The 13,948-nt window shown below is 44.6% G+C and overlaps 1 protein-coding gene across 4 annotated transcripts in view; it reads right to left on the bottom strand.

Moving 5' to 3' along the window:
• The window catches only part of MAPKBP1 (mitogen-activated protein kinase binding protein 1), a 102,854-nt gene that overhangs the window by 49,252 nt on the left and 39,654 nt on the right, over positions 1-13,948 (bottom strand). For all 4 annotated transcript variants that reach the window (XM_069017399.1, XM_069017400.1, XM_069017402.1 and 1 more), the window contains exon 4: positions 268-330. In XM_069017399.1, the coding sequence (XP_068873500.1) occupies positions 268-330 (63 nt within the window). The remainder of the gene's footprint in view (positions 1-267; positions 331-13,948) is intronic.

The following is a 13,948-nucleotide window of genomic DNA, read 5'->3' as shown; positions in this document are numbered from 1 at the left end:
CAGATACCATGGAGCTGTAGTAAGATCTCCTTCACATCGTGACCATTCCTTTTGGGATCACAATGCTTATGAGGTGGTACTTTATCAGCAATAGCACCTCATATGAGATGGAGCTGGAGTCAAAGCAGCAGGCAGCCTGTCCCCAAGGCAACTCCTTACCAAGGGGAATTAGCCTGAAGCAACAGCAGCTCCTGCACTTCAGTCAAACCATAAAAGTCTTGAATTCACCTCTCACAGACAGCAAGTCCAGCTTAAAGCTTTACTCACCTGGAGCTGTTTAGAATATGGTGTTGCTTATTTTTTCTAGGATTGAACAGCACAACAACACACCTAGATGGAGGAAACAGAAGAACAAAAAGGGATGACATCACCACATGCATAAAGATAACCAAAGAGCTATCCTTGCTGGAAAAGAAAAAAAAAAAAGCAGCAAAAGTAGCCCCAAAAGCTGTTTTATCCCCTAATCACAGGCTGAGCTGAGGTTAACTAGAAAAAACAAAGCAAAAGAACAGTCCAGAGGGAAATCATAAGTCTCTCCATGTTGAGGAGTACCATTTGCTAGTACCGTAAATAATTACCTTTCCAGCCTCCAGGAGCCCTGAGTCTGACTGTTCAAGCTGGAGAGAAAGGTTGACCATGAAAGCTTGTGCAACAATTCTAATGGTTTATGTCTCTGGCCATAAAAGTGACCCTGTGTACCTGGACACCAAACCAGCCTGTTTGCTGTAAGAACAAGAAGGTAAGGAAGAAGGAAAGAGGGAATATTTTGGAAAAGATTTTGGGGGGGGACAAAGGGGAAGTAAAGGCACTAAATTTCTGTGCCTGACTTTAACAACAGACAGGACAGAAACCACTGAGTATAGCACAATAAGTGACTGGCCAGTTGAGAAGTGAGACGTATGATGCCAAAAAACGATTGACCCAAGAAGTCTATCTGCATAAACAACTTGCTCAGGGGCCTTGCAGATATCTCTCAGTAAGATGAACTGCAAAAGCAAGCAATACTAAGCTCCTGGTAAGCAATATAATCACCTCCACTGGGAGCAAAACACCTCTATTGCTGACTGGGGTGGGAAGGAAGGAGAAGAGGCCCCGTCTCCCACTACTCTTGCCCATGGCATATTGTCTCTGTGCCTCAGCCCACCACAACTAGACCTACAGCAGTGACAGGTACTGCAGCCTTCCCTACTCTCCACAAACACCCTATACACCATTTTTAAATCTTCATGTAACAGCTTTGTCTTGTAGCAGAGCACAGTAACAACCAGTAACAGAAAATGCTGTTATGGGAATAAAAGATAGAGTAACAATTGCTCTGATGACCTATATTTCACTTCACCTCTGAAATAGAAACTGTGGGTTTTGCCTGTCCCTCTAGGAGAACACACTGCTGGAGTTTGGAGAGTCCCAGCTCCTCCTGTCGGGGGAGCACTGCAGGATGCCCCTGCTCCACTGCCAGCAGCCTTTGCTGCACTGGGGATTTCACCCACACCATCCTGCTGGAGCTTGCTTACAGCATGTGCCAGGCTACAGACATCAATAACAGGGAGAAGAAACATGCAGGACATGCAGAAGTGGAGGAGGTGGCCTGGAGTAGAGGAGTATGCCTGAAACAGCCAAGCAGAAGGGCAAAAAGCTGAGGCATCACAGAATTCCGCTTCACCTACAGACCTCACCAACATTTCAAGATAGGTAGCACACACTCATGCACAGGACGAAGCACACCTTGGCACCACACTGCCTAGAACAAGAGCCGCATCCTTCCAGGCCCCACTCCACAACCCCAGCAGCAGGCAGGGCTGGGAGGGTTACAGGCATAGCTAAGGGTTGACAGAGCCCTGCAACATCTCTGGCATCTCCTCACCTAGCCCTGGCAGCTGACCTTTCCCTTGGTCTGGCCAGGCTACACTGCCAGAAGCAGTGTAAATTTTGAAATGGAAAAGAGAGCAGGAAAGAGGAGAGACACACCAATACCATGAGCTGAGAGTCCTTGGCTGAAGCTGTCACACTCCATTAACATTACTAGCTCAAAGCCAGCATCAAAGCACCAAGGATGCACAGGATATGCCCTCCCCTCCTTTAGACTACTCTACTGCTCTCCAACCATGCCATTTCACCCACCCCTATCCACTCATGCCTTACCCTGAAGGCCAAGGCAATAAAGGCAACAAACTTTCTTGATAGTTAAAAGGCAGATGGCCATGGTTTGGGATGCAACCTTGGGGAAGAGCAGAGAAAGTGTAGGTAAGCAGTTTATTCAGAACAGGATTGATCCTTTTGCACTTTTTACCCTGGCGAACCAAACTGGAGAGTTTCAAGTCAAAGATATGCTACATATTTCTGAGGGATTAGTGCAAAGAAGCAGGTGGTTTGTGATCCATTAACAAGTCAGGGAAGGTTAAGCCTTGCAAATCACAAGATATGAAATAGGAAGTTAGCAGATGTGAAAATGTGTCTAATCCCGAGCTTCCAGCTAATCAGAAAAGCAAAGCAAAACCCCATTATGTGGAGTTGGATAGGGTTAATGGACCAAAATCCTGCAGAGTTACAAGGATGAATTGTGCTTAAAATAAGCTTCCACACACCAGAAAGAATAAAGGGAAGACATGAAATCTTGGCAAAGACTTTCCTATGCAGCTCTTAAAATTAAGTTTCTATTTTATTGTGAGGAGCTCAGCAGAGAAACCAGACTTCAGAGAAGTGGACAAAGTTTAAAAAACAGAGGAAAGATATAAAATAGAAACCATGGTCTTCAAACCAGGCAAGCAAACAAACAGCTTCCTAGAATAGTGTAGTGAGCCACAAAGGCCCAGGGCTTTGCTATTATCAACTTACTGGCAACTTACAATCCTGAATTTTAGCTCAGTAGCACCCCAGAACAGGCTGTCTGCCAGCAGGCTTTTTCCCCCCTCCCCAGACCTTGGCCAAGTCCAGAGCCTACAGGCAAGGTAAGAGCTACCACCCAGCTCACACACTGAGGCAAATCAACAAACCACTCCAAGAGCCACACAGCCTCCAGTACCAGAGCAGCCATCACAAATGTGGGTATTTTAACTTTATCTTAAGACAACTCTATGCTTGATTCCCTAAGTCTGACCCATAATTAACAAACACTGTCTGAAGGGGTAGGGGGATAAATCACAGTATCTCCTTACTGGTGCACAACCATTGATTCATACCATGAAATAGTAATTTTAACTCATAAGCTCAGCAAAAGAAGACATTTTGATTTGTCAGTTAATAATTAACATAACTTACTAATTAGTTATGATCTTCTTGCCAACAAAGCTATTTATCCAGGATTAACTAGTCTTCTGAACTTGCTTTCTTAAATTAACTGCTACCCAACAAAAGCTACCCTACTGCAATGCTGTCCCATACTGATTTTCCACCATTCCTCTCCTGTCTGCAGGAGGGCAGACACAAGGGCAATGAAGACTTCAGCCAGCTCCAAGGACACTCTATTCAGCAACATGGCAAACCACAAACCATCAATCATACAGTGGGGCACAGATACTCTTCTGGGAGTCAGGAGCATCCAAGTTTGAAAACCAGCTCCCTCTCAAAATGCTTGGGAAGGTTTCTAGTCCATTCCATCCTAGAGAGTACACTTCCACAACAGGCAGAAACTATTTCTAGTTCTTTAATCTCTTCAGAGTGTTCAGAAAACGGCCTCAAGTTGCATTAGGGAGGTTTAGATTGCATATTAGGAAATATTTTTTCATAGAAAAGCTTGTCAAGCACTGAACCAGGCTGCCCAAGGACATAGTTCAATTGCCATCTTCAGAGGTATTTAAAAGACATGTAGATGTGGCATTCAGGGACATGGTTTAGTGGTAACTTAGCAGTGTTAGGTTAAAGGTCCACGATCTCAGGTTCTTTTACCTGATTCAGTGACACAGGGTGGCCTCCATTGCCTGCTCAGACACTCACAGCTCAGCTCAGTCCAGCAGAACCTGCAGCACCTTCCTAAACAAGTTCGTTCAGAGCCCATTAATACTCTGGGCATGCTCCATTTTAGCAAAGGAAACCAGTCTAGCAAAATGAATGGAATGGAGACACTGGATGATCAGGTTGCTGACCCACCTACTCCACACTGCCTCCTAATCCAGTAAGGTTATCAAGCCCTCAGGAGAGTCAAAGTATCTACTCCTTTCCATTTATGCTTGCTTTAATCTTACAGTAGTTAAAATAATAAAAACAACTACCATGGAAAATTAATTGCATCAAAGAGCATACGCCCATCCAACCATCCTCCACCTTTGTCTGCTCCTTTGTAAGACTGCATTCAGTATTTTACAGCCAGAGGGATAGGAAAAGATGCATGGTAAGAGAGCACTGATCTTTTTGTCCACAGCTTCCAGCTGTGCATGTAGACAAAGCAAAGTACTTCAAACCCAAAGTTCCACAATGGTCACATCGCCTGTTCCACACACTCCACCCCTTTCCCAAACTGAAGCTTTCAAAACAAATTCAAGTTCTCAAGACACCTTTGTCTGAAGAGATATTTTTGAATGCTAGTACCAACATGCAAACTAAAGCTAGCTCCAGAAACACCTCACATGAGACCTACAGAGCCCGGCACACATTAGCTGTTGAGAATATCAGCATGCTTAGCACTCCTGTTTCAGCACAAACCCTACCTCCTCTACAGCTGCAGGCAGGGCTTGATGATCACAGCACCTTTTTAATCCACAAATATATTCTGATTTCCAAGACATTTATAGAAACTATTTGCTGCTGTATGGATTACTGCTGTATAAACCATGTATCAGCCAGCTGAGATCAAGTGTCCTGGTTGTTTGCATGCTGGTTCCTGCAGAGGCTGTTGACAATGGCACACATATTCAAAGGTATTATTTCTAGGTCTATGGTGCCACCTCACAACCTTTACGTACACCTTCCTGATGAAAGCAGCTTTCATAAACAGCTTGGCTGGGGAATCTTTCCCAGTATGCCTCTTTCTTGTGGGACGTTCGGGTAACACAAGGGAAGGACAGAATTAGCTCTCACAGCAGTATCAAAGGTTTTTACAGACAACATGAGCACTGTCCATCAGGTAGCCAACAAAAAAGGTTCCTTGCAGAGCTTTCCAAACCTCCATGAAGGCACTATCTCGCATGTTCACAACTGTGCATCATATATGCAGATGAAAAATGGGGAGGGAGGGAGGAGAGGGAGAGGAAAGGAGAAGGTAGGCAGGGAATGTCACAGTAGTTTCCATTGACTCCAGCAAAACCAAAAAGATCCACAAAATATAAAAAATAAGCAATTTTCCTAGGCTAAATATAGTAGCAGGAATGGAGAGGAATCAGACGTCAGTATCACATTTACACAAAGTATCTGACTCACTAAGTCAGCAGCAATGGGTCACTCCATGCAGCTCCCCCCACCTTTACTTCTGACTTTTCTCCTACTGGCATCACTTCTGCACTTACCAAAATCAAAGGTTCTGGGCATTTTACTCTTCTCATTGTCCTACTGTTTCCCAGAACATCCCTCAATTATCAGCTGCCTTACCCCAGCCATCTCCTTCCTCACCCTTCTTGAACAAGCTGACAAAACCCAAATTTCTGCAGAAGTGTTTTCCCCTCTTCTTCCTCTGCAAATCCCCCTTCCAAGGGATTTGGGAACATTAAAAGGCTGCAGTAGCATTCCTTTCCAAGCTACCAACCAACTCAGCATTGCCTTATCTCATGGGACACATGACTGTAGGCAAAGTTCGTGTGTCAAGTCCTCCTCTCCCAAATGCATGGAGCCTCTGCTATAAAGAGGATGCTGTACAGAGGAAAGAAAACTCCATTAAGACATCAAAACAAACATTAGCTTTCTTCCCCCCCCCCACAATATACTCCTTTCATGTCACTGTAAGAATAAATGAAAAGAGCAAGCAGTCCCATCCCTTCAAAATCGGTCCATTTCTCAATTTCTAGCTCATACTTTGCTCTCTTCCCCCCACCCAAAGCTATTCAAATGAGAGTGCAATAGCTTCCTATGCACTAAATGCATGGGAAAAAAAAAGACTTTGATAAGAACAGAATCTTTTTTACACTGCATTGGTTGCCTAGGGAAGCTTGATCAGAGCAAAGCAGTGTCTACAGAAGCTGGTGTTAATTTTCTATGTGGCAATTCTTCCTGCCAAAAAGATTCTTTAATTCACAGCCAGTACTGGGAGAGGGTTAACAGTGATGAGAGGATGTGCACACTGACTATATAACTGAATAGGTATTTTCATGCAAACTCTATTAATTACATGCATGCTGAGAAGAAAGACCTATCTGTTGAGAGGTTAAGAGCTGGGTGTCACTGCCTGAGCAGAAAAGCCTCCAGGGCCCCCTGTACCAATCCGTGATAGAGAGAACTAAAAAGGTGGGAGCCTGAGAGGTGCAGCTAAATTCACACTTCGGAAACCAGTGCAGGCTAATGAAAAGCCAAGAATACTGAACAAGGAACCCACTGTGAAAAAGAAAGTCAGTGATATATTTAGTGTCACTAAACTAACAGTGTAGAAATTTCTGACTGTCAACCAGGTATATGCTTGCTCTATTTAAAAGGCTGCATGGCACCCCAAATCTGCAGGAGTGGGAGCTCAAACACATCACACAAGAGGCTCTGCTCCAAAAACCACAGGAAGAACTGTGACAAACTGAAGTCCGATTTCTTGGCCTCCAATAGCCCAGCCCTAGGGAAGAACAGGGCATATTTTAAAATACTTGTCCAGACTCTTCTCTCAGCCTCCAGAAGTCTGACTTTCAGAGATACCTTAAAACAGTGGGCACCCACACCCAGAAGAGGGAGAGCAGCAAGAGGAAATTGTGGCAGTGCTGAACTGACAAAGATTTGTAGGGATAATCCCCAAACAGAAAAGGGCAGCCTCTGTTCTCACCACCATTTCAGCTACTGAATTCACCTTGTCCATCACACTAACTGAGCCTCAAAGCTGAGGGCCCTGCAAAATCTCCACCAATACCTATGTGACCTAATGACATCCACAAAAACAGGCAGCTTGCTCTCCCTGTCATCTGGCAAGGATGCTGCCATCCTTGTGTTCTGCTGCTGCTAGTGTGTTTTGTGCCTGTCTACCTGAACAGGTCCTGCTGCAGATGAGGGGACAGGGCTGAGTGCCCAGAAAGCTTCTCCTCAGCTCCTGCTCCGCACAGGGAGGGCCAACACAAACTCCTGCCATGCACAGCCAACAGCTTCCACTGGCTGCTCTCAGCAGCCCCTTTACACCTGCCAGACTATATCTTTAAAACAGCCACCTGTGTCTCTGGCCTCAAGCTGCAGATGGCAGAGAACAGATGCACAGATCTGAAACGGCACCCAAAACACTTTAAAAACACTTTTTAAAAAAAGAATGGATAAAAAGATCCCAAAAGGAGCAGGGATTGTGACTGTAACATTGACCAACCCAGGCCTCTCTTCTTGCATACACGAGGCACCACTGAAGTTTCAGCTTTACCAGGACCACAGATGAGAAACTGCAGAAGTTTTCATTCCTGCCTCCTCCTACAGTGAAGGTGCTGCCTATCCACATGGACTGGCTACAGTGATTTCTAGCAGGTCCAGCTGATCTCACTGCAATATATCCTCACCCCCCTGGAACTATTGCATGTGGAAAATTCTTAACCACTGAAGGTTTTCATGCTATTTCAAGGTCTATTTTTAAGGAGGCAGAGCAGAAGAAGAGGAGGATTTTTAAAACTGGCAACCCTTCTGACCCTGGGCAAATATAAGGCAGGGTGATGACTCAGGAAAACACTTCACATGAAATGGATGCAGAGAGGAAAAACAGCCTGGGTCCTGTCTCCCACCAGGTAAATTGTACACAACCCCAGAGCAGCCAGACTGGAGCCAGCGACATGGCAGTAGTGCCCTCAGGAGAGTGATGGCTTTTTACAGAGCTGAACAATAAGGAGGCACCTTTTCTGGGAGGCAGAGAGCTAAGCCAGACAGAGATTGTGAAAGACTTGGGCAAGAAGTGCATGTAGGGAAAGCAGAGGGGAAAAAAGGGCTCAGAGGAAAACCATGAAATTTAAACCAGCTTACCAACTAGGAACCATTACAGTTGCAAAGAAGATAAAAATGTTTCCAGTTAATTGTTATGGCTCACGGCTACCTAGTCACCAGTGATTCAGCAGGAACTTCACCTTCAAAACAACCCCATTCCCTTCAACATGTCAAAGCCAGGAGAGGCAAAAAAAAAAACCCTCATGAATGAGAAACTCTGTCCTAGCAGAACCAGGGATAGACCTGCATTGCAGAATATTCCACCTGTCCTCCAGCCTGCAGCAAAGGTAGGTAGAAAAATGAAGCCATGCAAAGCAGCAGCTGGACTTATACAGACTGAAATGTCTGTCAGTCTGCACATCTGACAAGTTTCAAAAGACACAGGGCACCGATGACAAATGCCTGTGCAGACACACACACATATATATGCAGGTATATACATAGACACATGCATACACATGGCTCACAGCTGACTATAATGTACACATGCACATAGAGGGTGCACATTTCTCCCTCCCTCTCTCCAAAGCCACTCACTTCCCTAGGGGCAGGGAAGCAATGCCAGCAATACACCTACAGGAAGTACCAAATCAGCTGGGCTAGGAGTTGCAGAGCTGCTTTTTATTTCAGCACTCTAAGCAAACACCTACGGAATACTGCAGATGAGCAGCAGCCTCAGGGGTTAGAGCAACGGGCAACTGATGATAGGAAGACTGGAGGAATAAATGGATCATTGAGATAGTTCATGACTAGAAAATGTGCTGATCAGACAGACAAGAAAGACTGAGAAGCACTAGGAAATGGAGCCTCGAGCAGAACCTGGCTGGTTCAAAGCGTGAGCAAGAGATGAAACAAACAGCCAGAACATAGCTGGAAACCTGAAGAGCTTTGCATGCAAGGCAGAGAATGCAAATTTTTCCAGGATGAACACTACAGAATCACAGCATACTATGTTAATTCTTGGGAAAGGACCTGTTTCCATATGCTGAGGTCTCCCAAAGTTACAGCTGTCCTAGGCACAACAACAAGGAGAAAAGAACAACTATCTGTCCTGACAGACCAGCCAAGACACCTGCTTTGGGGATCTCTTGCTCCCCAGTTGTGCTCCACCCCTCCACTTGCTCTCAAGATCCAGTCCCTCTTCAATCAGTATCTGGCTGACAGCCCCAGATTTGCCATTTTCAGCAACAGGCCACAAGCATTTTACTGAGTCTCAAAGGCCTTGGACTTCCTGGGTTTGTGTGCTCTGAACTTTTCTTGACCTGCTTGTAGCTCTGTTTTACTTGGTTGAGCTGTGACAGTAATTTCTCTAACTGACCAGGTGTCTATAGATGATTTGTTTTACTTCTGTTTATCTTTTGTGGAATACAACCACAGCTTTATATAAACAACATTGACCAACAGCTATTTTATGTAGACTGAGATATTTACAACTAAGGAGTGCATAGTGGAGAAAAATGCAGGCATGGTATGAGAGCAGAGGCCTTGAGAAGTGGAAAAGCAGGACACAGTGCAGAGGAGTGCAGGAATGGGATGATAAGAGAGGAGGTACGTGGCTTGGCATTGGAGACCAAACGGCTGCGAGCAATTCACTTACTGTCTGTTAAAAAAAATACAGGCCTGGAGCTGAAAAAAACAAGTTTTAGGGGTAGCAAATAAAATAAAGAAAAATATCCAATGGGTGTTAACAACACCATATATAGCAAATTCCAGAAGCAATGTGGAGCTCTATAAGTGCAAGATGTGCAAGTATATTAGCTAACATATAAAAAATTACCCAGATGGACCCTGGAGTAAGGAAGAATCCAACAAAGCCCACATCAAAGCCCTTCCCAGAGAAGGGCTACAAAGCTGAAGATTTACCCTCAACAACTGACTTAAAGATCCAGAGGAGTGGCATAAAGGTGAGCATAACACCAGGAAAACCAAACAGAAGCAAAGAAATGTATTACAGTTTTAGTTGCATTATCACAATTATTGAGATATTTCTATATAGAATTACCCTGATGCATTATTATTCCTTCTTTTCCTGTCATAATTAGTGGTAAAGTAAAATGATTCTTGAATTAGAGTGTTACAAATTCAGTTATACCAACAATAAATCCTGCCTTTCTTTGTTTATGCATGTACACAGCCCATAAATAAGGGGTGCTTTCTCTTTGCCCATGAACAACAGTGAGTATAACAAAGCCCAAGGGAAGCACCTCAGAGAAAAGACAAGATACAAGGGAAGAGAAAGCAATGAAAGACAAGTTGAAGAAAAAAAATCTTTTAAAAATCAAAAAACCAGACAAAGAGCAGTTTGGAGGGAAAGGCAAGAAAAAGATAAAGAGAAGCAAAGTTTACAATAAAATTCCTGCAGGATAATCAAATCTGTCATCAAGTGCTGAGCAAATTCAGCTCTCCAGCCCAATGGTATAACAAGAGAAGATGGGAGTTCTCTCTGAAGGTACCCTCCTGGGAGCAAGCAGCTCCTTGTAGAGATTTGCAGACCCAGCTGGGATTACAGAGGGAAATCTGTCTCTACACTTCAGGTTTGCACCAACTTCCCTGCAAGAGCAGCTGACACCATGCCATGAACTCTCAAAAGCTGAATATGTGTCTTCCTTTAAAATCAAGTCCCAAAGGAAAAATATATCCTGCTTTCAAGTAATTGGCCAACACCTCTGTTTCCAGCAGCATGCACAGCCAGAGTATTCCCTCATTGTGCCTGAGCAATTCAAAAGCAGGGAGAAAGATCCATAGATCAAACTAATCATCTGGGGCAGACCAACATGACAGCTCACTGCTGATGCCTCAGGGCTTTAACTGTTGTACCATGAGCAAAAAGTGTATCAATATTAAAATGGCATCATTCAAAGGAGCAAAACAAAAAAGTAATGAAATTTAACCCTGTCTGCTAGCCCCCTCCCCACCACCACCTCCCTGGATGGTCACACGTGGGGTAAGGTACTGGGCAGACCCCTCCAGGACCCATTGACCCATTATTGATCTCCTGCATTCCAGAGCAGGCAGCAAAAGCCCCCACTGCAGCGAAGAAACTGGAGCAGCTTTTCCCCTTGAATGCTTCAATAAGCATAATCCAGGCCATATCTCTGCAAGACTGTCAGAAACAACAACAACCAAAAAAAAAAAAGCAAAACAAAAAAAAACCCAAACAAAAACAAAAACCCACCACAACAAACAAAAAAGCTCTACACCAAACACACACAGAGGAAAACATGCTTCTTGGAAAGCATGAAGTTAAAAAATCACTTTCTCAAAAAGCCAGTTGTTTTCTGCTCCTCTAGGCATGGGCAAAGCTCACAGTTGCTTTGGGCAGCAGGCTGCCAGGTCCACAAAAAGGCACTAAAGCCTCCTCCCAGCCTTGCCTACTCAGCACCCTACAAGGTCAGGCTGGCAGATGCTGAAAGAAGGGGCAGGGGGGGCCTGCTTCTCCCCACAACTGTCCACACCACAATGCACAGGAAGCCTGCTGCAGCTCCCAGGCCCAAACATCCAGAGCTCATGCCAGCTCTCTGTCCCAGCCTTGCCACTTCTCACAGAAGGAACAGCTCAGACACTGCCAGATTGGCAAAGTTTAATTCTGCCCACGTTGTCTTTTTAGAAGCCTTGTGACAGCTCTGCCTTTAATGAAAGATGAACATTTGCTTCTGCTTTACCTCTATCTCAGCATAATACCAGCATTTTAAATGCATTGAAATTTTTCTTCAGAGTAGTTAATGAGCATCAGTTGTCAGGAGATCTGAAAAGACAGCTTTCCTGAAAGGAGAAGCAATCACCATAAGACTTAGTTTTGGTTGTATATCTACATCTCCTTGTCACAGAGAAATGTTCTCAGGTTAGAGTCCAAGACTAAGAGTACTTCCTAAAATGTATTAGGTCAGCATTGCAAAAGCGTAACAACTGACTCCAAAGGCAAGAAATTGGCCAGTATCACCTCTGCCTGTCCTTGGCTGCCAGAAAGAACCAGGTTCAGGTGCACAACAGGCCAATGTGTGCATGCATTGCAGGGCACATCTTCCAGTGCAGCTTGAAGGCAGCCAAGTCCTACATCTGGTTCCTTAGCAATAGTCAGGGCATGCTTACAATAAACAAAATACACCATTTCTTGGCACTTCTTAGCTATCCTAACACGACGCTCTTTCACCTTTAACTCATTGCCTTCTGAAACTGAGTGAGGCCCAAGACCATCCACAGTGCCAGATCTTCCAGAAAGAAGAAAAGGAGTGACTCCCTGTTGTTCACACCTGGAGATGGGATATGTCCTTTGGACTGTATGTACTTCTTTTAAGTTAAACTCTATGATTTGTGTCAAGGTTGCCAGGAGACACAGTGCCTGTTTTGAGATTCTTAGAAAGGGTGGAGCTCAGCTGAGGCGGCTGATATCTCATTTTCATCCCAGACTTTGCTATTCAGCCCCCACTCCCCCCCCTCGCTCTTATGCAAGCTCAGTACTTGGCTCCCAGGCCAGTGGTGTTGCTGCACCAAGGCGCTGGTTGCTAGGAGGTGTAACTGGAGAGACCCAGAGCAGGTAGAGCAGAGAGCAGGCTGCTACCTGCCGGTACACAGGCATTTGGGTACTTGTGCTCTCTGCTGTCCCCCTCCTTTCTCAGCTAATGGGCAAACCCCAGCAGGTTGCAGAGCTTCAAGCTGGGAAAAGGCCTATGTGTTCCAAAATAGCTGAGGCACAGAGAGCTTTGCAACACTTATCTTCCCTATTTCACTAGCATGCAATACCTTTCCAAACCTGTGAAAGCTTCCCACTTGCAGAGCTCTACCTGAGGGTTTAGATCTGTTATTAAATAAAGCAGTCTTGCTTATTCTCTTGCCTCCATTTCTTTGCACATAAACTGCAAGTTTATGACCCTCACTACAGGACTGCTTCCCTGACCTCCTCCTCCCCCACTTTTCTTTTTTTTTAAATAGAGACTTCCCTTTAGTTCACATGCTGGTTAATGAGATCAAAGCACAAAGTAACAAACCAGCCATCTACATGGGATTATTACTAGCTTGCTGCCCAATTTAAAAATACAGCTGACATACTCAAGGATTGAGGATAGTCAGGGTTTCTCTTAAGGCAGGTTAAAGTCAGATATGACCAATATAATAATTAAAACAGCAACTGCTGTAGCAGTTGTGACAGGCACAATGGCACTTTCCTTTTGAGGGAACTGGAATATTTGCCCTGGAACTAGGATGGCAGCAGTAAGAAGAATGTACTACGTAGTCTTCCTTAATATGGTTTGTCAGGCAACCCAAACAGCAACAAACTTGCAGGGCTCCTCCAAAAACCCCTACCTTTCCCTGCTCACAGCCTCAGGAATCCAGCACAGGGAAATTTCAAGGGCAGTTAAGTGCTTTTGCTGTGACAAGAGTTTTCATTGCAGTCTTGCAAAGACAAAAGCATTCCCATTTCCCTCTTCTCACTTTCTTCATCACTAATATTTTTGGCAACAGCAAGAATCCACACTAACATTAACGTTCTTGAGGACTCAGCTAATACTCTTAGCCCCCCAAGAAACACTGCACAGGCAGTGCCTGGACCTGCCACACCAGTTGTGTGAGACAGTGTGGGACAGAAGCTACCTAACTACTTGCCCTACCCACAGTACCAAACTTCATTTACAGCTCACTCACACCACTGCAGCATCATATACTGAATGAAACCCCTCTCCAAGATTTCCATCACTGGTGGAAAGAGCACATGCACACTGCCTACAGACAGTGCAAGCAAGGAGCCTTCTTTGACCCATAGTAAGGATCCTGCAATTCATTCTTACACTAAAACCATCACCAACTTCACCATAAATTAAGCTCAGAAGTTGCTTATAGTTAACACAATTGTGTGTAATCCTGTAGTACTGAAGAGTCAGAGCCCAAAGGTAATTAGTAATCAAAGAATTTATACCACTGAAGAGATGCTTACACAAACTCC

The sequence above is a fragment of the Aphelocoma coerulescens genome, chromosome 5, assembly GCF_041296385.1.
Source record: "Aphelocoma coerulescens isolate FSJ_1873_10779 chromosome 5, UR_Acoe_1.0, whole genome shotgun sequence".
NCBI lineage: Eukaryota > Metazoa > Chordata > Aves > Passeriformes > Corvidae > Aphelocoma > Aphelocoma coerulescens.
Note: the sequence above shows the minus strand (reverse complement) of the source record. Positions and strands in the feature narration are given on the sequence as shown.